The following is a 25,644-nucleotide window of genomic DNA, read 5'->3' on the forward strand; positions in this document are numbered from 1 at the left end:
AGGGGGGTTGACGGGTCAACCAGACTGTCGCCACAATTTTGAAGTAAGCTGTCATGCCCAATACTATTGCTGTTGCTTCTTGCCTGCCATAAAACTTACCTACCTTCCTTGCCCCCCATTTTAATTTCTTCACAGTTATTCACAGAAACCATCATAAAACAACTGCATATATACAGCCTGGCTCAAAACTCCTTTGTTCATAACACGTGAGCTAAGTGGATCAATCAAAGTGAGCGACTCCCAGGTGCAGAGTACTATTCCAGCCGTAAGTTTAAACCACTGCTCAGACACAACCATGTTCTGGAGGAGCATACGAGCCATCTCCTATGTCCTTTTTATTCATGTGAATAGCATGAACCCACTGGCACTATGAGAGACAAAGAAGCAGTACTGGCCCCTGGTTACCTTATCACCCACAGAGTGACTCTCTTATCTATGCACGCTCTGTTCCCTTACGCCACTTGCCAGTATTTTAATAGACTAGAACCACTTTGTTACATCCAGCAGTGTATTTTTATATACTGTATAGTCTAAAATTACACAGCCTGCTACACGCCAGAAAGCCTTTAGCATATATGACTTACGAGCCAATTAACCAAGGTATGTTTACGCTTCTGTTCCACTAACTGCCAACAGACTCCCCACCTTGAAGACAATTATTTTCCACTGCAAATTAGATCATAAAGTTATGCTTCTATCTTGTAATTGTGATTTTAGTAGCCACAGTCTGAAAAGTTGTAGTTTTTCATGCTTTTATTCAATGAGTTTAAGGATCAGATACTGTAGGTTGTACAACCTATAACAGTATTCACACAGGCAGCATGGCAGAATAAAATAAAAGCAAATGCATTTTTAAGGGGCTTTTGCCTATTTTTTTTTTTGTTTAATGGCATTTTCCTTTGCTTCTGTAGAGCTCAAAGTCCTTCACAAAAGTGAAAAGGCACCCTTTTCTCTTTCTTACATAGTAGATGCCAAAAGTATAGAAATGAGATGAAAAAACAGGGTTCCTGACCATCAGGCCTACATCTACCCCTAAATAAATCTCTTCTATGCCTTAACAAGAATATTCTAACTCCTGACACACACTGCAATTGAACTTTTTAAGTTTATGTAAATAAATTAGTAAGAATGGGAATAAAGAACTGCATTTACTTATAACTGCCAAAGCCAACAGACATATATGCTGCCAGAAGAACAATTTCATAAGCTGGTGAACACTAGGAGTACAATGCTGGCATTCATAGGTTACAAGGAACACTCAGTGTAACAACACTCAAAGGTAGCACCGTGAGCTTTAAGTCTACTGTTAGGATTTTCTGCTAAGGGTACCAGTGAAAATCGTTTTCAACTGAGCACAAGATACTGATTGAATAAAATATTTAAGCGATAGCATATTTTTCAGAAGGTGATCTCTTGCAAACAATGGGATGGCTACTATATTTTTGACAATGTTTATTTTGGTAAAATCATAAGCAGACAGGGTGGAAATTCAGCAGGCTGAAGTCAGGACGGGGGGCAAAGCAAGCTTCTGTCAACTTTCCGTAAAGCCAAGCCAAACTAAATCCTTCAAAAGATATCACAAATAGCAGACATGCTTCTTTCCAATGCTACCAATCAGCCTTCTATCTGAAGCGGAAACAATTTTGCACATCGGAGACCACCTGCAGTGTTACACTTGTGATCATTTTTTGACATTAATGATTCAGAGTTTCAAAAGCACTTGACCTTTGGTACCTCTTCGTACCATGCAGCCTTTACTCAATGCACCTGTCATAGAAATGATATGGTAGTAGCAGACACAAAATACAGCACCTTGATTCCTATACCACACATTGCTATTGAAGTCATGTACAGCAAAGATAGCCTACAGCCAAATGTGGCGATAAAGAAAATGACAAAGTGATAATTATTTAAGTTAACAAATTACAGTCCTTTCTAGTATAAAACCAAACCCAATTCTTCTAGGAAAGTATTTTATTTAAACACATTACTTGGTCTCTTAAATTGCATATCTATTTAAAATGTATTTACATTGTGATATGGAGTGGGATTAACTTGACACATTAATATTTAATCTAGAAAACAAAGTCTACAAGAAATTTTGAGAGGTGGAAAATATTCTCAGCAGGGTTCTGTACTAACCAGGTACAGATGATGATTTTAATACTAAGATAAAAGCAAATGCACTTAATAAACAGAAAGAATGACATTAACATGGCCTAGAGCACACACTGCTAGAGAATTGCATTACAACATTGCTCTTGCTTACAAGGGGGACATATTAGTTCAGATAAAATGAGCAACCTACGCCAGTTGTCAAAACACTCCTTAACGAAAATTAGGTTTGGTTTTCTAAGATTTCATTAAGTAAATTAGGTTTCCTGGTTTTCATCTCTGTGTAGTTACGCATGCCAATAGCATTAGAAATGTCCAGGTAAGAAAATACATATTATTATCAAGAAAGAAATACCAGCACGCTCTGAAAAGAGTTGTTCCCAGCAGACAGTGTACTGGCAGGGTTTCCATAAGTGATGAATTGGAAGGTGAAACTGGTAATGTAGAGAACTCATACTTTATACTAATTCCGTCATCTATACGATTAACGTGAGAGGCAGTCTCTGTAAGAAATTACATAAGCTAAAATTTAAAACTTAGATATACAGACAGGTAAACAGTTCTCAGGATTATAGAATGGTGATAGAACTATTTAGAAGACCTGGGAAAATCCCCACCTCATTAGGAACTTTTATTTGATGAATACAATAAATTCAAATTCAGAGAATTTGCCAAGGGTGAGAAGGAAAACTCATCCCACAGGCAGCATCAGTCCAGGGTTTCCCTGGCACTGCAGGAGAAGCAGGGAGTATGGAGCCCAGGAAGCACCATCCCTGTTACTCTCAGTAGAAGCCCCTGGCTGTAAGACTTTTTTTTAAAGAAAACAAATGAAACTGTATTACTAATGTTTTTCCTTATTAATTTGGTAACTCGGACTATTAGATGGGTAAAACATTAGTTACGACTACAAAGAAATTCTTAGCTCCGTAGGCATGGAGTGTTCTTTTTTGCCCATTATAAAATTTTAGTCTACTAAGTACACTGGCAATTCCTGACTTTGTCATCACTGACAGCCAGCCGCATTTTGCCCCAAATTTTTTCTTTTTCATGCATTCCAGTTACTAGGACCCTATCGATAACTTTGGCAACAAAAATTGGAACAGAAAAGAACCATTCTCAAGGCTGCACGATATGATAGATATGCGTTAGGTGGAATCAGGTGGACCTGGGTTATAATAGGACTGGCAGAGGAGGGGGAGAGGGAGACTAGCAAGGAAAATCAGCAGAAAGAGCAGTCAGACACCTCATTTCTCCACAAGTTCTTTTTTCTTATCATTCTATGATAAATATTTTCTTAGTGCAACAATATATTGCATAAACTTATCTCTACCAATCCTAAAATAGCCTTTTAAACATCATTTTCCTTAAGTAAAATTTAAATTAATGAAGCTCACTTAATTTCGCCATAGTGTGCATCAACAGGCACTTAAATGTTTGAAAGCACTCTGCCTCTGGCTTTTTGCTCCCTGCTGTACTTACAGCATTAACCAATGACCTATTAATACAGCTTGGAATGTTTTAATATTATATAAAAATATTTAATTCTCTTTGGATTTCAATTTAAAATCTTTCGTGGGCACTAAGTTTGCCTAACAGAAATAAAGAAAAAAGATTACATACAATTACTTTTTTTAGCCTCTTTGCTAGAGAAAATTAGTTTGTATATTCCATATATATGTAATCATTCCAATTACTGTAATCCATATTCTGTCTTTCTGAATAATTTGTACATGCTGAGGACAAAACAGGACCTTCACCTTATGATCAAAAAGCATTTGCTAACAATGAATGTATTTGTAAGAGTCTGAGTAGCTGTATACCATGCTGGGGTAGTAGAAATTGCTTCCAAAACAGAAAAAAGTAACTATCTCACTCAGCTCAGCAGAAGAGGAAACCTAGCTCTACAGAACAGGTATCAAAATGTGTTAAATCACAGGAGACTTCCACCTGACTTGTGATCGCTTGAAACTTGTGAAATACACTGTGCTAAGAATCAAGCTACAGTGAGAATAACACAGTATATTATTCATGGATAACCTAAACTGTACGCTCGACTGCTGCTGCCTCCCAGTTTTCATCCAATGGGAAAAAGCTATCAGGCGGTCCAAAAACTGTGCTTCAAGGGCAGAGACCAGTAAGCAACAAACAAGGTTGGTCCTGGTGACTTTTTGAGTCTTAATTATTCAGACATTAAAGAGCAGGAGGTCGTCCCTTGCTGCAGATAGCTGCAGAAACTCATCTTCCAGCAAATAAAATCCTGCAGAGCAAACACCCCTGGATGCAAGCTTGCACAGGAAACAAAAGGGACGGGGACTACCGCCCTCGAGGCAGTTTTTGCTACACAGTACGGGGTGTATGGTACTGAATGGTTTGGTCATTCAAGAAGGGAGCCGGTCTTGAAACTGAGCAGCTTCTTCACTCCTGAAGCACCCGAGGTAACAGTTCTATTGTTGAGTGAAGAACTGTTCTCATAATGTCCTCACGAAGCCCTAACGGAAGGCCAGGCATACAAATAGGAAGGTCATTCACACAAATGGAATAATTTTGATCAGTGATGCTCCTGTACATTCAGACGGATAGCTTGGCAGAGATGCATCAGTATTTGCATGAATGCTTGTTCCAATGAAAATACGGCACTTTAGTCATTTGGGCCCACAATACACTTTGGACTTTGGCTCAGACCCGTTCAGAGGTACTAAGATGAGCCAAGAGTCCAGGACTGCCAACAGTACTGCCAAGTGTACAGGAATGAAGTGGAAACAGGCTAATAATTAAATTCAAAATGCCTAAAAATGGTTTATCAGGTATCATGCTTTTTATTGTTGATAGCTTAGATATTCCTGAACATGCCAGAGTCTGATCTTAGGGAACAGCTATGTTAGACTGAAGAGAAGGGCAATTTTGGGAGGCTTGAATATCGCCTAACACCAATTTGTGTATGTAGAGACTTTCTTGCCAATCCCACAGCAACAAAAAGACATGTAAATTCAGTCATACAATTAATTACAATGGATGGGAAATTGGAATGAGACGACGTACAGTAAAAGGGTAAGAAATATTGTGCTGAACAGAGATAATATCAACAGATTCAGAAATTTCCCAGGAAAGAAGCTAAAAAATTAACATTAACTTGTTTTCACTTGGATGCTGCCATGGCAAGGACATTTAAATATAGTTAGTTGGATGCTAATAATATTATGATTTAGAAGCAAAAGCAAACAATAAAATGAGGAGCTGAGCATGAGCAAAATAGGAAACATAAGCTGAAGAGCCATCAGACAACTTACACCATTTTTCTGTTACTAGCCAGCAAAGTCATCAATAAGGTGCTTATTGCATGTATAACATGTTACAAACCATCCAACCACAGTCTGTTACTCTCCTTTATGTCATCTGGCAATAAATCAGGTATCCTGCATGTGTGGAATGGTCTGGGGTCTTGCTGCCTCTCCACCTCTAATTATTGATGTAACAAGGCCATTACTGAGAGCAAGTGTTACTGAAAACTTGCATAAATGCAGAGGCGAAGAAAAAATGGTCCTAAATCCTCAGAGAACATGGCATTCAGCTCCATTGTGGTAGGCACTATTCAAGGCAGTATTTGTTTGCTCCCAAAGGTCAACACTGAGACTATCCTTTTAATCACAGTAGTAATGTGCCCTCCACCCACCCCCCAAACAAAAGCAAAAAAAACCCACCCCAAAGCTAGGAAGCAGCAAGTATTGGTCAATTGTAAGGAAGGTTCAAACTAAGCCGCTTTCTAGCTGTTGGCCATACTCCCTCTGACTTTAATGTGCCGATTCATTGAATTTTGTGAATTGACATTCACAGATGCCAATTTACTATCATTAGGCTAAGCTGCTAAATGCACATAGTCCTGCTCAGGCTTTAAACATTCAGTGAAGCATCAGAGTAGCTGGTGACAAACAGATCAAATTTGGACTTATAGGTAGTAGGCCACTACCAAAAAATTTTTCTATTTGTATAAATCTTGAAAGATTTCTTTTTCGTGAATCTCAAGCTTAACAATTTTCAGTTTTATGCCTAAACCAAAAATTTTGTACTTTGTTATTACCAACCATGTCAGACATAGCCCCATGCAATTTGGTATCAATGATGCATGGAAGTTGAAAGGGTTCACTGACCGTTGGATGATTTTTGAATCAATGCAATGAGGGTTTCTTTGTAAAACAAACAAAACAAGAGAACTGGAGGTGACCACAGGCACCCACATGCTTTATTTAGAGGTACTATGCTTAATATCGTAAATACTGCTAATTGTCTGTGAGATGGAATGGTAAAAAAATTAGACTTCTGAAGTCTCCTTTCTTATCTTAGTAGCAGTAATAGTCTAAATGGGGAGCAGAAGAGCAGTTTCCCAAATAAATGCTAGGAAACTTCCTATGTTGGTAACACGGGCTAACCCCAACACTGACAACTTTTCTATATACTCAGATCTAGGATCAGCAAAAATTCATGATTAAATTTGGAAATTGCCAGCAATCCCTCTAGGTTCAGCTGGGCTATAGAAACTAACATGCGTGAACTTTTTTTCCACCTAGGAAAAGGGAATAGGCCCAAGGAAAGGAGCACCAACTGGCCTGTCCTGGGGGCTTGTCAATGTCAGGTCCCTCTCCCTTCACAATTCAGAAAGTTTCAGGTAGGAATGATGTCAAAGAATATACAGCGCTGAGGTGCTACAAGTGAATTCATACCCTCCTACTGATGATGCAAGGATGAATCCACCACACAGGATTCTGTCCTTCAGCAGTGATGTGCACACATCATACAGGAAAATCCTTGTCACGGACGACATATGTGACTTCTCTTTTTTTGGATAAGGGCAACAGGCAATAGGACACGCTGACAGGGTTGGGTGGGCATGTACTTCCCAGGCAGGGAGACTGTGTTCCACGGAGTCGCTGAGGGGACCCCGAAGTGAGACAGCTGTAAGCTGCCAGGCAGGAAGCCCACACGCAGAACCAGAGACTGACTGATAAAGGATTTAACCTGTGTATAGGCAGATTCCTTTAAGGAATAACAAAATCCATAAAGTTTCTATTTAACTAAGATAAGCCAAAGATAAAGATTTGAAAGAGAGAATTCAACTGATATTTTACCTTTTCACCTTTAACTCCTTTCTGGCCTGGCAAACCAGCTACTCCTGGCAATCCTGCTTCTCCCTGATTTTAAAAGAAATCAAAAATCAACAAAGCAGCAGATCCAAAATATGTATTTGATTTGGTTTCCTTGTCTTTATCACAAAAGCCTAACAAAGCAAACGACTTGGAAGAAATATAGCTTAAGATTCAGGAGAAGGATTTAAAAAAAAAAAAAAAAAAAAAGGATTATGTAGAAAATAATTTATTCTTAAGCAAAAACATTTACACTACATATAATACCTAAATATAATTCTCATTTTTACTATGGATTTTTTTGGGTGTGTATTCAAACAACTAAACCTTACAGATCTCTGCAACTCTAACTTTAAAATAACTAAATCTAAAATGTACTGTTTCTTAACTGGGAAATACAATGTAAGTACAATACTACAAACCAGTAAGATATTTTTCATATTTCATACATTTCAAAAAAAATTTTAAAAAAATCAACCTTTTTTTTTAATGCCTAGCAGGTTTAAACAGCATGATGCACTAAAAAGCAATAGGAAAACCTCATACTTTATTTGGAAAGCAGTGGCATCTCTCTCTAGATTCTTGCTGCATTCCTGGAAGCGTGTATATTTTGCTGGCATGAACAGTCACTGGTGATGAAGTTGTAGCAAGTAATCTCTCCTCACGTGGGCACTAAAACAAAACCAAGATTTTCTGATTTTTGGTCCACTTTAGTTAATAGATAAATACTATCCAAACGCTATTTTTAAGTTACTTTCTGTTTTAATACGCCTGTACACACCATATTACAGAGAAGCCACAACAATTGCCAAACAAGAGGAAAAAGCTGTAGTAAAATGAAGTCTAGACATTGTGATCCTTCTGTACTAAAATCGATGCCAGTTAAAACTGATCTGACTGTCCTACTTCTTTCTTCCAAAAGAGCCCAGACAGAGGAATAAAGTCTCCCAAAATTAGAAGTAGTGAAGCAGAAAATGCCCATGGGAAAAAAAAAAGAGGGTACTTCTCAGTCTCATCCCGTCCTTCGCCCCCTGCCCCAAAATGCAAAATGTCAGAGTGAGTGTAAGGGAAAATTCTGTCCTTTTTTTGTAATGAAATACTTTGGGCATGCACAGGTTGGAAACAAACAAAAAGCCCTGAAGCCAATATTCAGCTGTCTGTAACTCATGAGAGCTGAGCCAACCTGAAGATATACTACAGGACAAGCCAACAGAACCTGACAAATTTCAGAACTCTCATTAAGATGTAATGAGGTCTCCTGCCAGCCTTCTGTCAAAGAAATGCCCACAGGATTTACAGCTTAGTGTAGAAATTTGTATGCAAGGATAAATTCCTTCCCTTAAATTACTGAAAATGTAGCCTTTATAATTGGTAAGGAAGTAATGAAAAAATAAATCAGAAAATGTAATGCTGGTTTCAATATGAAAGTCATTAACAAGTAGTCCACCAATTTTTACATCTTCAACATAAGACGTACAAATGAAACTGCTGGAGCTTTTAGCTATATAGCTGAATGAATGTTTAAGATGCTATTAACAAAGCCTATCCTTGACCTTTTTGTGTTCATATATAATTAGGCTTAGTTTGGGTTTTACTTTTTTGCTAGTGTCATAACTGCTGAATGAATTGTATTTCTATGCACAAACTGGAACCTACAGAAAAAAAAAATCCATTCATTTCACTTATCGATGAGCTTATACATTCAAGAGAAAGCCTGCACCATTATCAGGAATATATTTTGAAATATATTTGAACAATAAATTATTATATAAAATTGAAATTTCCCTTAATAGATTAGATCCAGACCCTTCCATGCTTCTGTGCACCTATCAGTCGTCAGTTCCCACAAAGTCTTCTGCTCCTCTGTTCTTGGGCAGCTTTATCCCTCCATTCCAGGTACCCTTTTCTCCCATCTCTTTGTAGATGGAATCAATTAGTCATTCCACATGCTCTGGGGTTTTTTGCTGACTGCAGGCTGGGTGGTAATGCTACTGCCCGCTATCTCAAAGGAGCCTGCTCTTAGAGACTATTCATAACTAGCAGACCAATATTTTAACATATTTTCTGAGGTTTTGTTTTAAAGTATTTTTTTTCTCCAAATGGGCTTAATTCAGCAAAACAATCACATCCACAACTTCAAGCATTTCTATAGTTCTAGCATCTTCCAGTTCACACTGATTCAGTCTATCAAAACAAAAGGGAAAAGTGAACCCTCTAAACTAAATCAGCATTTTCCCTTATGTTAAACAATATATACATCTGACTATGTGCGTTATAAAGAAGAAAGTATTTGCTAATTATGAAACACCCATTCCTCCATGTTAGTGTATTGAAAGGAGGGAAACACCCTCAACACCTTCCTATTTTTCTTCCCTTTCACTGTCATGCAGGCTCTTTCATGGGCTTTGTTTATCATCTGTAATGCTTCACTACGCACAACTGTTATTGAAATGGCCTCCGTTACTTGAAGCCATCCCTCAGGTTATTGCAGTGATTTGTTTCCTACTTTCTGAGACTTCCTCAGTTACTAACTAGATATTAATCAATGTTAAGAAATGCATTTAAAAACCACTAGCAGCACCTAGTGCCTTTTACTGAAGTTCCACTGTGCCATTTAGTTAGGCAGCAAGGAACAACATACCATGACTCCAGATAAAGGATTCATCTTTAGGAGGTAATTAATCTAACACTTCTATTGAAATTTCTTTACAATTCTTTAGAAAGAAACAATGAAGCAATTTCTTTTGTATTAGCATTTACATTTTAACAAATAACTTACCAGGTCTGCAGATATTTCACAACACCTATCTTCCGTTGCAAGTTTTGGATTACAATAAACTGTTATGCGGTGAAGTTCAATCTATTAAGAAATACAAAAGGAGATGAATATGAGATGTAAAAAGTCATGTGTGATGGCATGCATTTTCTTATCTTGGCATAATAGACTTTCTCTCTGAAACACTGCGTATTTCTGAAATGCTGGAAAAACAGACAAATCCAGAACAAATACCCAGCTCCTCACTTAAGGAAGAAATTGTGCAGTCTATTACTTGGATGTAAATCACATTTTAGATTTAATTTATCTTCATGTAAGTTGGATCCCTCTGTACTGCCCTTGCGATGCTACATAGGCATTTTAGCCCTCTAGACATCCTCTGCAAACCTTCTTTTCAGGAACGTGATTTTCTCCTGCAGTGAACTAGAGCTAAAGGTTTGATAAGCTCCATCTCACATATACCTTCTATCACTTTGGACAGACCTTTGCCTGGACCTTGCCACTAAATCACCTGAAGAGCAAGAAAAACACAAATTCTGTACATAAAGCTTCTGTTTCAGAGATTTTTGAGTGGATTGCTGAGATGAACAGCATCTAATTTTAACTAGCTTATTTTGCCCTTGTATGCCTCTTTCTTTCTACATCTGTTTTGTATCCTTATTCCCTCTCTTGCACTTGGCATTGAGAAGAGTGACTGTTGGTACAGGATCCACTCTGCTGCCTTCATCAGCTTTATGCCCATGTTTTCCTGCAAACATGGAAATCTTGATTGACAAATTCCATGCAACCTACACAAGATAAAAAGAAACTGCTCTTTCTCCTGCATGCTACTTGGAAATGAAGAGATGGTATATGCATTTCAAATAAAGTTGAACTCAGAAAATAAAATGAAGCATGATCTTTGCCCCATGAAATAAGAGCTCCAAGTCCAGGCCAAAGTGCTTAGCGCTTCACAGGACTGATTCCTCCCACAATGCTAGCTTGCAGTTACAATCTGCTATTTTCATCCGGAACTGTACACCCTACATAATATAGCTGAAACTTTCAGATGGTCACTATAAACTCCAAGCCAGATGCTTTAAACCTGGTAAATGGATGTCAGCATACTTAAACCGACATTTCCTGGAGCTTTCAAATTACTTGATGTGAGCTCTGTGCACGAGGAAACAGAGGAGAGCATCTCTGCGACAGAACAGCCCAGAATATTATGGGGTTGCCTTGGGTAATTCTTGCACCAAAGGCTGCAGGAAACACACCTCTAGCTATTTCCTAATCCCTCCCATCTGGAGGAGGGAGAAACAACTATGAACAACATGCCTCTATTTCTGCATAGCTGAATTACCCTGGAATGTGGCACAATCTTGATACAGACGTAATCCTTAATTTTTCTGTGTCTCCCCTTTATCAAAGAAAGACAAAGTGTAACAGATGACTGATACAAACTTATAAATAAATCTCATAAAAATTGAAAGAAAAAAAAAAACCCAAAAAACACTGGAGTTATCTCTAGATGTAGTAATAATAGGTCTACAGTAACTATGTGGCTCTTACCCCAAAGCGAATACAGAAAAACAGACTCCTGAAACCAGGATCAAGTTTCTGAGTTACTGTGGTAACAGAAGTTTTGCCTTAGCAGATGCTACAGCACTGAATATAGTTTAGACAAAAAGACTTAAGGACTTCAAATTAAGAATACACACTCAAAATTAATAGCTGGTTTTGAACCTTTTATCTACATAGTTCTTTACGATGGTGTTAGTAAAAGCATGGCTAAAACATGATTTCAAGTTATCTGGTTTTCCTTTCATACTACTCACATCTACAGGCTTATCATCTGCAGCACGAGAAGCAATCAGAGTCCTTCCCTGCAAGTCAATGGTGAATTTTTCATCAGTCTGCTTTCTCTCAATTAAATTACAATCCAAATAGAGGGAAATGATCCCCAACTGCACACTAATACCAAGCTTATGCCACTGCCGATCAAACAATGAATAAATTTCTCGACTCTTAAAAGTGTAGTGCAGTATATTTCCCTGCGCAGATTTGGTCATATACTCCACAACCTTTTTTGAACCATCCAGAAGGACAGAGATCTGAAAGTAAAATAAAATAAAAGAAATGGTCATTTTAATCTTATAAGAATTAAACACATATATAAACTACATATGATAAAAATACTTCAACTACATAGATTGGGCAAGAATTATGTTATGAAGCAATCTTCTATGTAACTTTGTAAATACATATCAGCTATAAATCACAACATGCCTTCTTATCCTAGTCTGCAGTCTTAAAGCAATACGTTTTGTTAAATTTCTGTCATTCCTATAATAAATCACATATTATTTCAGAGCAGTCTGTCTATTCCATATAAACTGTAGCTAAATCCAGTGGAGAAACATCCACTAAGTTATATTGGCCGTATTATATGGGGCAAAAAAAAAAAAAAAAAAAAACTTAATGAAAAAAATAAATCAAAGACGACTCTAACCTCAGGTGTGTCATACTGATTTAAAACTTGCCATATATACCAACGCTCTTTCTTGGTATTTCGCCGTACACGGAACGTAGCAACTAGAGAGTATTCTTCAGGAAGCCCATTTGGAAATACTTGCCTACAATAGGAGGGAGAAAAAAAAAAGATTTCTTGTTATTCTTACAGACACAAACACTGCTTAAAAGGAATGAACAGAAATAATACCCGGTAAAAATAAGGAGCCAAACGCTCACTCACACTCATACAAATTCACGGGCTTCAGCGTTCAGAAGTGCCTCTTACCGAAAGTACAATTCAGTCTATTTATAAGAATAAATGGCTGAAGAGTTTGCTAATGAATTTTTTGTTCTAACTGTTTTAAAATCTGTGATTACCATAAATAGGAGTCTTAAAAGAACTGCTGCAAAGTAAATGCCACACGTAAACAAGTTTTAAAATATTGTTTTTCCCAATTTATTGCTTGGGATACTGGAACAAGTTTCCCAGAGGATTTGTCAATAATCCCCATCCTTGGAGACTTTCAAAACACAGCTGGACAGGGCTCATAATAATTTGATCTAACTTTTAAATTGGTCCTGCTTTGAGCAGGGGCTTAGATCCAGTCACCTCCATGGGCAATGACTCAGAATGTCTTGAGTATCAGAACAACTGGACTTTAGCAGGCTTAAACAAAAATAAGGAATGCATTTCTGAATGAACGACTTGCTGTTGTTTGATTTTGCTATTCCTTTCTTACCTAAGATATGTTGACACCTCTAAAAAAAAAAAAAAGCCTGACTTGCTACCTATATCACCAAACACAGTACAACACCACTTCTATGAACTATTTGAAAAGTCTGTATTTCAGAAAAAATGAAAATTAGTCTGTAACTCAAGCCTACAGACTTTAGTAATCATTGAATATATATTAATTCTGTACTAAACAAATTAGGATGGTGCAATCGACCTCTTTCTTTTGAAACTTCTGCATTTCAAATTATTTGTTTTCTAAGACAGAGGCAAGACAAATGAAAACCACAGATGCAAACATTACACAACACATGAGTAGCTGAAGTGTTAACATTGCTGTTTGCTGAAAACTGTCAGGATTGTCCAGCTAGCCACATTGCAAAAGGCAATCCCCGAATCAGAGCAAAGGAAACCCGAGGGCCCCATGCAGCAGAAAAATTTCCTCCATTTTAGTTCCCACAATCATGTGAAGTAAATGGTTTAGTTTAAAAAAAAACAAATGGAATTATAATTACACAGTAATGTGCTATAAATGCTTTATTAAAAAAAACTAAAACCAAAACAAAACAAAGGGGGGAAAAAAAAAAAAAAAAGAGGAAAGCACCAGCTGACAAGACAATAACCCCACAACCCTCCTGGAAATCAGTGCACTTCAGTTAATTCAGGATCTCAGGAAAAATGCCTTCTGTGCAGAGAAGCCTGCTCTAAACCTCGCCAAAGAGCTTCTTTATGGACTAACACCTATTTAAGTCCCTTATGTGGGAATACACTTCTTTGGCTTATTTCCCACAGCTGATTCCTGTTTTATCCCAGGACCAAATTGGCTGCTTTCCCACATTGTTAGTGAACCCACATGCTCTGTTGTACAGCTATAGATGTTTCAATGTCAAAAGGCAAGGCAAAAGTGAATAGGCTTTGCAGGACTTGGATCTAGATTTCATACTACTCTGTATTTTAATTATAGCATAAAGAATACGTCTATGATTTATAAAGAAAATACCTTCAGTGGGCATTAGTAACACATGAGTGCGTCTCTGCAGGACAGTAGACTATCTGGACATGGGATCAGGATCTGGTTTACAGCATCCCATGCAAGCTACAGAGATGGCATCTCAGGTTTACAGCTGGATAGACAGGATATCTGGCTCTCAGAGCATCTGATTAGCTCTCCAAAATCAATTAAGTTTCCCAGCTAAGTTCCATATTGGGAAACACAGAGGAGTCTACATTAATGGGCAAAGGGCAGTCAACTGTGGAAGGGCAATAATCAGAAATCTTGATCAAATGAAAGGAGAGGAAACCATCATAAGTCTGCAAAACAAACAGAAGTAGTTTCTGGACGTGGTAGGTATTCTAGTAAACATGGAGCCCTTTTTTTTCTTTTTTTTTTTCCTCCTCACCATCATTGCTTTTTACTGTAAGCCTCCCTGACACTTTAAGAGCTATCTAAATGAATGACAGTATTAGTCTTCTAAAATTTTAAGTGCTTCTTTCAGAATTTTCTCAAAAAAATTTGGTTGTATGTGAGGGCACATGATATAAAATTATCCTTCTTAACTGTTTATCAAACCATTTCGGAAACAGCACAAGAGTTAAGGTGTGGACCAGCATTATGAAACAGGACAGGAATTTACTCTAGCTTCTCTTACCTTTGAACTGACAGAGAAAACTGTATTCGGGGAAATGAGAAAAGCAGACAAGGTCAAATTAATTCCTAAGGGCATTACACTGATTTCAGTGAAGTCAACTAAAGAGGTAAGATTTAAGCAGAATCGGACCAAGGATAACTTCAGTTAGATTCACAAAATAATTTAGGTAGGAAGTTACCTCTGGAGGCCAATGGATCTAACCCCCTGCTCAAAGCAGGGCCAACCTGAAAATTATATCAGGTTACTATAAGTCCTGTCCAGCTGAGTTTTTAAAGTTTCCAAGAATGGTGATTATTCTACAACCCTCTGGGAAACTTGTTCCAGTGTCTGGCCAATAAACAGCACAAATTGGGTATCCAACTACTGTATACCAAAGACATAACTTAACAGAAGCAATATCTTTATTCTGAGAAGAGTTCTCATTGAGTAACTAAATGACTTTTTGGTCACCAAGGAATGTTCATTAACAAATGCTTTAATGTATACACTTAACACTCAACCCTTCCCAGACAGATGATGAATGCTAAAAGGAAAAAAGTTAAGGGATAAAATACTCAGAAAACTAGCATGCTATCTACTACTATGCACAATTTCCCCTATTTTCTTGCTCCCTGAATGGCTTCAAGTGAACATAATAGAATAAAAAGCATGTATCTAGCATTGATATGACTTAGGCACAGACAATGACTAAGATACTATAGCAAAATTTAAGTATTACTGCCACATTATCTTCAACTCTGTAAAGCTCAGTTAAAAACTCCTCAGAAATAGGCAAAGTATGCATGTGTTTAAACAATAAATATATAATGACACTTGATGGGAAAAAAAAAAAAGGCAGAACAGAAGCATGGACATAAAACCTCATATGGGAACATGAGAAAAGCCAAAACACAATTTTGCAGAATACTGAATTTGAAATTCAGAAGTTCTTTAATATACGGTTTTGCCTGATTGCATCTACACACATTTAAAAACTAATGAGAGAACTAATGAGACGTCATGTGCAGGGTGAAAACAGTACAAAAGCAGCATTAAATGTTAATGAAAAATACAAATGCAAGTTGTTCTACATGTCCACAGCTCAACAAGTACTTCCTCATAGAGTGTTTACCCTTTCCATGTGAGGAGAGAGAATAAGGATGAAAGAAACCTATACCAAGCTCACCTCAAAGTCTACAGATGTAAAGCACAAATACAGAGAACATTAACTTAGGGTAATACCTCATGGTGTCCAAGCCAAAAGCAGTAAGAGAGAAGACAGGTCTTAAGAAAGCCCTAACATTACAGAAATATGGGTATCAATTAATAAGGGTGCAAATTCATCTATAAAGATGACAAGAAAGAACTTACAAGTTCAAACAGACAAGCAAAGGAGGGTATCCTTGGCATCTGGTCTCTGAACCAGTGGATGCCTATGTTTTTTTTGGACAAGAGTGTCCGAACCAAAACACATAATCAGACTTGGGAGCAAAACCATGAATCTGAGATTTTCCTCTCCCAGGAATTATCCTTAACAGTGGGACAACAGTCAAGTTCTCCCATTCCTGTTGAGCTTCCTTAGCTTAGGACAATCCAAACCAGACATCCTTCCTGGATGACTGCTCTAACCTTTAAGGCTATTGAAGAGGTTTCCTCTCCCTCTTCGACACTGAAAGCGCTCGTGACTGCCGTGGTTTGTGCTGAATTCAATGCTCTCCAAGCTTATTATGTGTGATTTAAGCACAGTCAATGGCTTAGACACCTCTGGGAACACTGGCAGCGTTCAGGCATCTCTACACACATCTTTGAGTCACAATGAAACTTGGGTGGGAGTAACGTGCCTGGTGCTTCTGAGCTTCCCTAGAACTTATGCCCAGACGCCGGGGGAAATCTGTTGTCCAAAATGACTCATTTTAGGTGCCACCAGGGTTTAGGTGGTGCTTGAGAAGAGGCAATTTGAATCATTCTCTGAGACCCAGGCGCCCACAGTCTGACTAAATTATACTTTAGGTGGAAATTAAACAGTTTGATTTTCTCCCTCTGTCCATATTGTCAGTAGTATATAATAAAAAATTAAAGTTGATGAATGGAGCACTGTGTTCTCAAAGCGAAGCACACCCTTGGTGGAAACTGCTGAAAACAATAGCAGGAATTGAAGCACATGAACTGAATACCACAGGCTTGAATTTACACCACCCTAGCCTTCTGGATTGAGGTGTACTGTAAATTACAGAGGCCCCAGCTGGCAGATTGAGGAGACCAAGGATAACAAGCAGGAAAATCCCTAAAAATACAAGGGTTTATATCATACACATATATGTTACAAATCCAGACATTCAGATATCTCTTAATGTTCCACAGGTTGAAGCATCAGGTAGATGCATCCAGAAAATTAATAAATACACACTGACCTTCCTGCAACAACTACATGCCATTCCATCAAAGCATATGTATACTGAGAGTTGCAAAGGCTTTTGTTGCATTCTCCTCTTTTTTACTGGATTAAATGTAGCCATAATTTTTCCTAAAAACAGGTGCTGTCGCCCAAGCACAGCACAGACTGTATGTTATGAGGTTACTAGAAGAGCAGTTACAGGAATTTTGCATGAACTTTACCAGTATATTTGTGCATACCTTCCACTGTTTGTAATGATCAAGTATAGACTGATTTTTGGCAAAATATTTGCTTATTCATTTGTTTCCTCAAAAGTTCTGAAAATTTCTGAAATGCAGATACCAGCTGGTTCTCTTACTGCTACTATACTAAAAGAAGTAATTATGAATGAATTAACTGTGTATTCACTGTGCTATAAACAGTTTTAGTTCTATCTTTGTAAAGCAGCATTGAGTTACCCATATCAAATTTAGTAAGGCAATCCTTTATTTACCTTTTGTTTTTATTAAAAAAAAAAAAGCACTAATGGAAAAGCAGCATCTATTTTTAAATCTTATAAACTCTAATTGTTCCATATCGAATGAGAATACACTACAGCATATGATAAACTTCCGTATTTACAAGTATCAATGAAGCCTCCAGCTTGCTGAATATCTTCCAAGAAGAGAAAGATGAGCCAACTTACATTTCCTGAGAGTGAAGTGAGAGATGTTTAGAGTTTATGGCAAGATGTATCTTTTCCAGCTGACATATACCATTACCTGGTATATGTCACTTGTAACTTGACAATGTTACAATAATTTGGTGACCAGAGCTCAAGGAGTTAGTTTAAACAACTTTCCTATGGTGGGTAATGATTTATTTAGTACTACATCGACGGAGACACTGAAATCTTAACCTTTTCGTGTTTGCTAAGAGATTTAAACTGAAATCTGTTATGAATAAAAAAGTAAAGTCCCGGTGACCAAGTAAAAAAACCTCCACATTGTTCTCAATATTTCTACATCAAATTACCATATTATTGATTCTAGGTTTTTGCCTAACTTGACTGGTAGAATGAGAGAAGGGAAAATAACTAGCTAGAACAATTTACCATTCTCTGCCTAGAAAGGGTATTTTAAATTCTTTTCAAAGAAAAGTTAAGAACAGCTGTTTGTTACTCAGAATAAGAAATAATTTCCTTCTCATTCATCTTCCTCAAATCACATTAAGATGCACTATACTGTTTCATGTTACATTAGGCCTCAAGTTGTTTTCATATGACACATTATATGATGCAACTCAAGGGAAACTATTCAGACAGCTTAAGAGTTATTAATTACTTAGGGAGAGCTCAACCCACTCAGAAAATGTACTGCTGAAAGCAAAGCTGCAAATTATTTTAACACTGAGAAGAGGAATTTACCTAATATTTCATATACTTCAACATGCCTCTGCTTTCATTTACTGAACAGGTATAGATTAGCTGTCACTTTTAATATACAGGTGGTTTAGAAATTTTCTTTTGTAAAATCTATGTTATTGCTATCAAAATTTTAAAGGGCATTTTAAAAAGATTGGTTTGAAAAAGAAATAGAAATACCAAAACTCTTATGTTTGCGCAGAGTACTTTTACCCTAGGGTTTCCAGCAGTATTCTGTATCCTTATTTACAGGAATTCTTGGTGAACTCCTGCCCCTAACTAAATCAAAGGCCAGTCTTCCATTGATTTTAAAGAGGTCAGGCTAACTAAACTATGTCTGCTTTCCAAGTTTGGCCAATTTCTGTGCATTTTAACTTTTCAAAAAAAAAAAAAAAAAAAAAAAAGCAGTCAGCAGCAATAAGAACTACAGACCTAAAAGTAGTAACATATAATAACAGACACTGGCAATGCAATAATTTTTCTTCTAATTTTCCTAAGCAGAATTCTGCAGCCTGACAAAGTTTTGAGAAAATTCAGGTCAACATCTAGGCTTTTGGAGTCTTATCTTGTGGAAGGCAACTTTCAGCATTTCTGATACAGTTATACACTTGCCTCAACTTGGATATTTGTTTTGTGAACCAAATAGGTCTCAGAGCAATCAGTGAACTTTCCTTGTACCTGGAAAATGAAAATAGCCGTAGCAAAGACCAAAGGTTACAAAAAGCAAGAACATGTAATTTGGGCACACAGACATTCACTTTCTCTCCCCTTTTTAATAATGAATATATTTTAAAATGTAAAAAGATGACAAAATGGGTTCAGAAACTTGCAAGAGTACCACATTATAAAATACTATATTCAAACAGTACGCTTCCTCTTCCAAAACATCACACCTTACCCTGAATGTTGCACAGTAAATTAAGCTGCTCTAATCAGTAGTAAGCATCTTTCCACGTAGAGGCACACGCCGTGGCAAAGAACAACAGCTGTACCACCAGAGAACGTTGTGAAGGAAGATGAGTGAGGGAAGAGGAGAAAGCCAGAGCCTGACTACTTCAGCAAGCTAAAACTTTACTCAAAGAAATCTCATACTCCAAAATATCCTCCCGCACCTGCACTGGTATAGACTCAAGAAAACCAAATGCAACAAAGTGGATGTAGGCATGGATATGCTACAGTAAGCTGCCTTTTTATGTACAAAGCAAGTAAAGGAAATGTATAGGGTACTACAAAGATTTGGGTGGCTTTTGCAGTATACAGGCATTGAGATGTTCCTCCAGGCACTTTTGAGCTCAACATCTAATGCATGGTTACCTGTGATTCACAAAGACTGAAGTTGATCTATATGATTCACTCAGGTCTTACACTAAATACAGATCTTGCATTCAGACTGTTTCTTTTCCTTAGGAGATGACCAGAGAACAAGCAAACATACTGCTTTCAGTGTCTGAGAGACAGGGAACACAGATGACAAAAATGTGGAACTCTAGGTCTTCCACAAAGGGGAAAAACATTTCCTCTGCATCTGCTTTCTTCTATTCATGCAATTGCATGACACCTTCTGCTGTTCCTCTGCCTCGCGCTGCTCAAACCAGACTGGTTTTCCATGTGTTGGCACCACTTACTGACTGAGAAACATGCAGAGACTTTCTAATGTTGCTGGCAGAAAGTGACCAAAACCAGCCTCTGTTGCCTCAGTCTGTTTTTTCAACCTGATTCTTCTCATATATATTTTCAGTAGCTGTGGCAGTCAGGTAACACCTCTGTAGCAGGTACTGATCTATCAGCAACTGATACCTCCAGTTCCATCTGACCCTCCTTGCATGGACGTTACAATAAGAAGTTGGATTCAGTCTACGGGTTTTAGTCTCGTGAATACGGTGATGTTTCTCATAACAAGTGCCCTTTCACTGAGCATTTCTCCACATTGCGTGAATGCTAAATCTGCTCACGTATCAAAATTAAGAAATGTCAGTTAGGAAGAGCTCCTTCCAGTACTAGCATCCATCCCCCTAGCATAGCTACACTGAAAATATAAAAATAACGCAAAAGAAAAGCATCTCTTCTGAACTCTCACCATCTCCTGTCAGGAATCATGCTTTTCCTGGATGTATACCTCATCCTCCTTTCCTTTCTGTAGCTAAATGTAGAACATCACACACGTATGCACCCCCCATCCCCACTTTTCTAACAGGTTTCTGCTCCTGTGATCCACTGTAGGGAATGAAACCTCCCTGTACACATGCAAACATGCTCTTATTGTCCAGCATGAATGTCCCAGAAACCCTCAGTGCTTTTCCGTACTCAGAACCACACTAATAAATCAATTGCCTCTATAAGGAAACTTACTCAGGGTCTGACACATTTCTGATATGCAATCCACAAAAACTGAACAAAACTTTCTCTTTGGAGATTAATGGCAGAATCCGGAGAAGTGTGATGATCTGTCCATTTCTTCAGTGGGTCTGTGATTGTCTCCTAAGATACTGTCTTTGTTCAAAATTTAAAGCTAAGATGTGCTTAAAAGAATGGCAGAGATTTAAGTTTTCTTCAAGTCAATCAAGAATTGTATCAAGCTTTTTGGCATTTTTACATAATCTCTCAAGGCCATTTTGCTTTGCTGAACGTCCTAAAATCCAAATGTGGCATTCTTTTTTTCAAGTGCAGCAACCGTCAAGAGAAGAGGACGTGAACTTAAATACTTTTAGAGAAACTTTACATGCTTCTTTTAACACCTACCCATGTCTTTATTTAGACGTTTTATGAGCAGCTCTAACTCATGTGGTCCTTCTAGTTTGCTCCCAGAAATGGAACAAAGACAACAGGTCTAGTTATTAGAGTAGTCTGATATTTGGCAGTCTCTAAAGTCAATGAGATATTAAATTCTTATGCTAAATATGACTATCTACAGCAGAATGGAGTTATTCGGCTGATCAAGAAACCCTCTGAAGATATTAGAGAAAAAAATAATTACGGTAACCTCTGAAAAGTCAACTGGCAGCGAAAATTGCTCTGCATGCATTTTTACATGCTTCCTACCCTGAAGCAAGATCTATGGTACAGTGTTAATTATTTGTAGATCTCTGGTTGCTGTTGTCTGGAAAAGCAAAGCAGACACAGACTACAATAGAGGATTTGTCTATTGGAGGCCATGATCATTCAGTCTGAAGACAAATGATGCACTTCATACTTTTGAAAGGAGGGAGGAAATCAGGAATGACATATCTTTTTTCTTGGCCTATATATCCATACTAATCTTCTCTAGACGGGGAAGAAATCTAAGTACACATCTCTCCTTGGAGGTTTTCACAGCCAATTTACCAGCATCGTACAGACAGTTACGGAGAGACACCAGCTGATTCCAGAAAGAGAATGGTCTTTTCAGTTTGGTACATAGGAGGGCTGGTCAGCTCCAGCAGGGCTGCATGCCTTGAGACTCGCACCCTCCTACTTCTCACGCTGGTCTTGTGAGAGCTACCTTGTGTAGCTCTGCATGACATCGTGCTACCCAACCTAAATGTGTTGTTTCCTTAGAACCCTCAATTTCTTCCTGTTTGGTCTCCCCTCACCCCCATCCCAAACTTTTAGTAGCTTTTTACAATGAATCAATGGAACAAGCGCTAGCAAAGTGAACTGTTGATTACACTTGAACAGGCTCCCCACTTCCTTCCCTGGTTTGTTCTGTAAGGTCCTGGATAACCCTAGCTGATGGTAAAAGGCAAACCATCTCACAGGCCAGCATCCCTCTTATGAAAATGCTGAGTGCTCACAGTAAACATAATAGCATGGCTGGCAGTGGAAAGGGAGAGCTAGAAGGACTGCTGTATGGAGTGCAGCTGAACTAAACTAAGGGATGCTTTTTTCCTGACCTCCTCAAATAATTGCCTGGATAACTAGCCTCCTCCTCTTCAGCATCCAGGACTGCCTATAAATAAATTCATTCCAGGCTAAAGTCACAAGCATGACATGCTAAGAAGTGCTTGAGAAAAAAGGCACAGGCAACACCAAAGGTACTACAGCCTACAACACTGTTATAGATGGATATATCCACCCATCTTGGTTCCAGCTGATCTCCCCCCAAAAAGAAGGTGTAAGTGGTGAAGATTAAGTTACCAACAGAAGAGAACGGAGTAGGAAAGAAGGTTAATGATACCAGATACCAGGGTCTGACCTGAAATAAGTAGCTCTGTCAGCTGCAAGAGTGAAGCTACAGAGAGAGAACATGCTTTTGCTTTAACACCCCCTACACACAGCATGACTAGTCTATGAATATTTAAGCCTGGTGTTCTGCTTACTATTTGAAGGATAATTTGATAAATAATGTGCTCTTTTGCAGTTTGTAAAAACTGTTAACATTCATGAATTCTAAACGAATGAATATCGAAAATAAAAGATCAAAAAAATTCATTTGCATCGCATCGAAAGACCTAATAGCATTTTCAGAAACTGGAAATTATCACTTTTCTGAAGTCTCAGGACTTAGAAATGAGTTGTCTAATTAAAGTCAAGTTAAAAAAAAAAGAGTACATACAGCTTAGCCTGCATCTGTCACATCTTCTGTAATAATGAGATTTTTGGTAAGTTACAGATTAAATGGAGTTAAATTATATCAAGCTCAAAAATATCAACATTGCATTGCTATCTGCTGAGTCATAACTATGTTTACCAGGATGGGCCAATGACCTTGCTAACCCTGTTACTATCAGACCCAGCTGGGAAATGGCCAGGTATTCCCTTTAAAAGGCTAGGAGAGAAACAAGAAAAAGCTTGTAAAGAGAGATGGGGTCTTGCATTAGGCCCAAGACAGAGGTGTTGAAAAGCAGCTTCAAGCAGTGGTAGCTTTGGATAAGTCAATGAACATTTTATTTAGATTTTTCCTAAGCTTCACATCAAAAGAACCCAACACATCCAACTTGAAAGAACACTGGATATTGCCCGGAGTCCTTCTCAGGCTGGGGAAACAGGCCAGATGCCTTGTATCCAAACAAGGAAGCTTGATATGCCGGGAATTTACAAACTTTTCTCAAAACAGCAAAGGCTCCACAGTACAAAAACTTTGCATTGAAACAATGCATCAACTATAACTTCATTTGAGGTTGAATCATCTAACTTCTATGCGAAAGTAACAGAACTGGAATGAACAATGACCTTATTTTTCAGCAGTAAGGCTGAGATTGAAGTCTTTACTGTTGATGAAAATTCTTGAGAACATCGTATTACTTACTACAAACCCCAGGCTAGTAGATAAAGCACAGAAGAGTTATGACAGTAAAGAAAATATCACTAATATCACCAATATTTCGCATTGTATAAAATTGTAACATTTAAGCACGCAATGAAATGCAAGAAATATTTTGGAAGTTAAAAAGGAAATACTTAGTTCCCTCACTGCCCTATGACGAAAACAGCATTTTGATGAACTCACTCTTACCCTATAAATTACTTGGCTGACAATGGAATTAAGTACCTCGTATTATGGGAATCTATATTCTTAAGGAAGAACATTTGTTAACAGTACAGTCTATAATAGAATCATAGAATCCCAGAATGGTTGAGGTTGGAAGGGAGGTCACCTGGTCTGACTCCCCCTGCTCAGGCAGGGCCACCTAGAGCCAGTTGGATAGGAGTACACATTTACTTATGTATGAGAACAAAATCAATCCAACATAAGCTGTTTAAAGAGATGACATTTACTTGTGATAACAAAAGTTAGGATGCTGTAAAAAATGTAATCTTAGGCATAATAAGGATTCATATTAGTAGTGCTAACTGGTCCTTAAGGAAAGCAATGAAGCAAGGCTGTGTTATAACTCTTCAGTCTTTCAAGAACTCTACCAGTTAATGAGTCATGACTTTCCTTTCTGTGAAATCATATCAGTATCTTGAATCACAAAGTGGTTTTTTTAGTGCTCCTAACACTTTCACAACAAATCAATCTTAAGCTTGTGTAATTTCCTGGTAGCACAGCATATCTGTCTCCACATACTAATAGTAATACAATCATTTATCACTTCCTAAATTTAAAGTAAGTCCTGCAAAAAGGAAAGTAACCAATAAAAAAAGAGAAATCATTTCAAAGTCTATGCTCCTTTTTGAGTAAACACAGACGTCAGATGGCATTTCTTGCATCTAATGTTTTCAGACACTCAAGTCATCACACACAGTTTTATTACTGAACAACCACTACAACTTACCTTCTATGTTTGGTCCTGTTGTGGTACATTTTCCAATGTCTCTGTCCATATGATCATTCTTACAAGTTACTGTCTTTATCAATATTGTCCACAGTTTCATTCTATGTTACACATGCTAAAATCTCAGTGACTTAATTTCACAGGAGATATTTAAAAAAAACCCCAAACCCAATCTACTGCACTAGAAGACTCCCCTCCCAAAACACCTTGTTTCCAAGTAACACCTTTACCTATAAAATGAGTGAGCATTATCTACTAATCCCACAAAAGTCAGCTGCTAGATGTCAATCCTGAGCAACAGCAATAATTTAATGCTGCAACTGCATGTGCTGTACTTCAAAGTAAGTACACCCAGCATGGAGGGTCCTGAGTGCAAGAATTAGACCCGGAAGTGCACTTCTTCCCCCACAAATCTTGGCAAACAGGTCTGTTATTGTATGTGCTCCTAGTGAATACTATTATCTTTTTTGTTTCGTTTCACAGATTAAGTTAAACTGGCAGTCATCTAGCATTCTGACCTGCTCACTTAGAGACAGGTCCAGTAAGACAAAAAATACGGTGCGTGGAGTCACAGCACCTTGATGATACCATCTGTGTTGTTACGTCTCAGGAGTGGTCCAAAGCAAACCTCACTTTCCTTAGCCATGAAATAGCCATTACTATTTTATAGGATATGCATTCAACATGTGATGGGTTGACCCTGGCTGGACGCCAGGCGCCCACCAAAGCCGTTCTATCACTCCCCCATCCTCAGCTGGACAGGGGAGAGAAAA

At 37.9% G+C, this 25,644-nt stretch overlaps 1 protein-coding gene across 1 annotated transcript in view; it reads right to left on the reverse strand.

The window, feature by feature from the left end:
- LOC104830719 (collagen alpha-1(XIX) chain-like) overlaps window positions 1-25,644 on the reverse strand; it is a 106,371-nt gene that overhangs the window by 61,747 nt on the left and 18,980 nt on the right. Inside the window, exons 4-8 of the mRNA XM_010565831.1 lie at window positions 12,518-12,641; window positions 11,844-12,119; window positions 10,030-10,110; window positions 7,797-7,922; window positions 7,236-7,298 (exon numbers count right to left, since the gene is read on the reverse strand). Of these exons, the coding sequence (XP_010564133.1) occupies window positions 7,236-7,298; window positions 7,797-7,922; window positions 10,030-10,110; window positions 11,844-12,119; window positions 12,518-12,641 (670 nt within the window). The remainder of the gene's footprint in view (window positions 1-7,235; window positions 7,299-7,796; window positions 7,923-10,029; window positions 10,111-11,843; window positions 12,120-12,517; window positions 12,642-25,644) is intronic.

The sequence above is a fragment of the Haliaeetus leucocephalus genome, unplaced genomic scaffold (assembly GCF_000737465.1).
Source record: "Haliaeetus leucocephalus isolate CR32 unplaced genomic scaffold, Haliaeetus_leucocephalus-4.0 Scaffold195, whole genome shotgun sequence".
NCBI lineage: Eukaryota > Metazoa > Chordata > Aves > Accipitriformes > Accipitridae > Haliaeetus > Haliaeetus leucocephalus.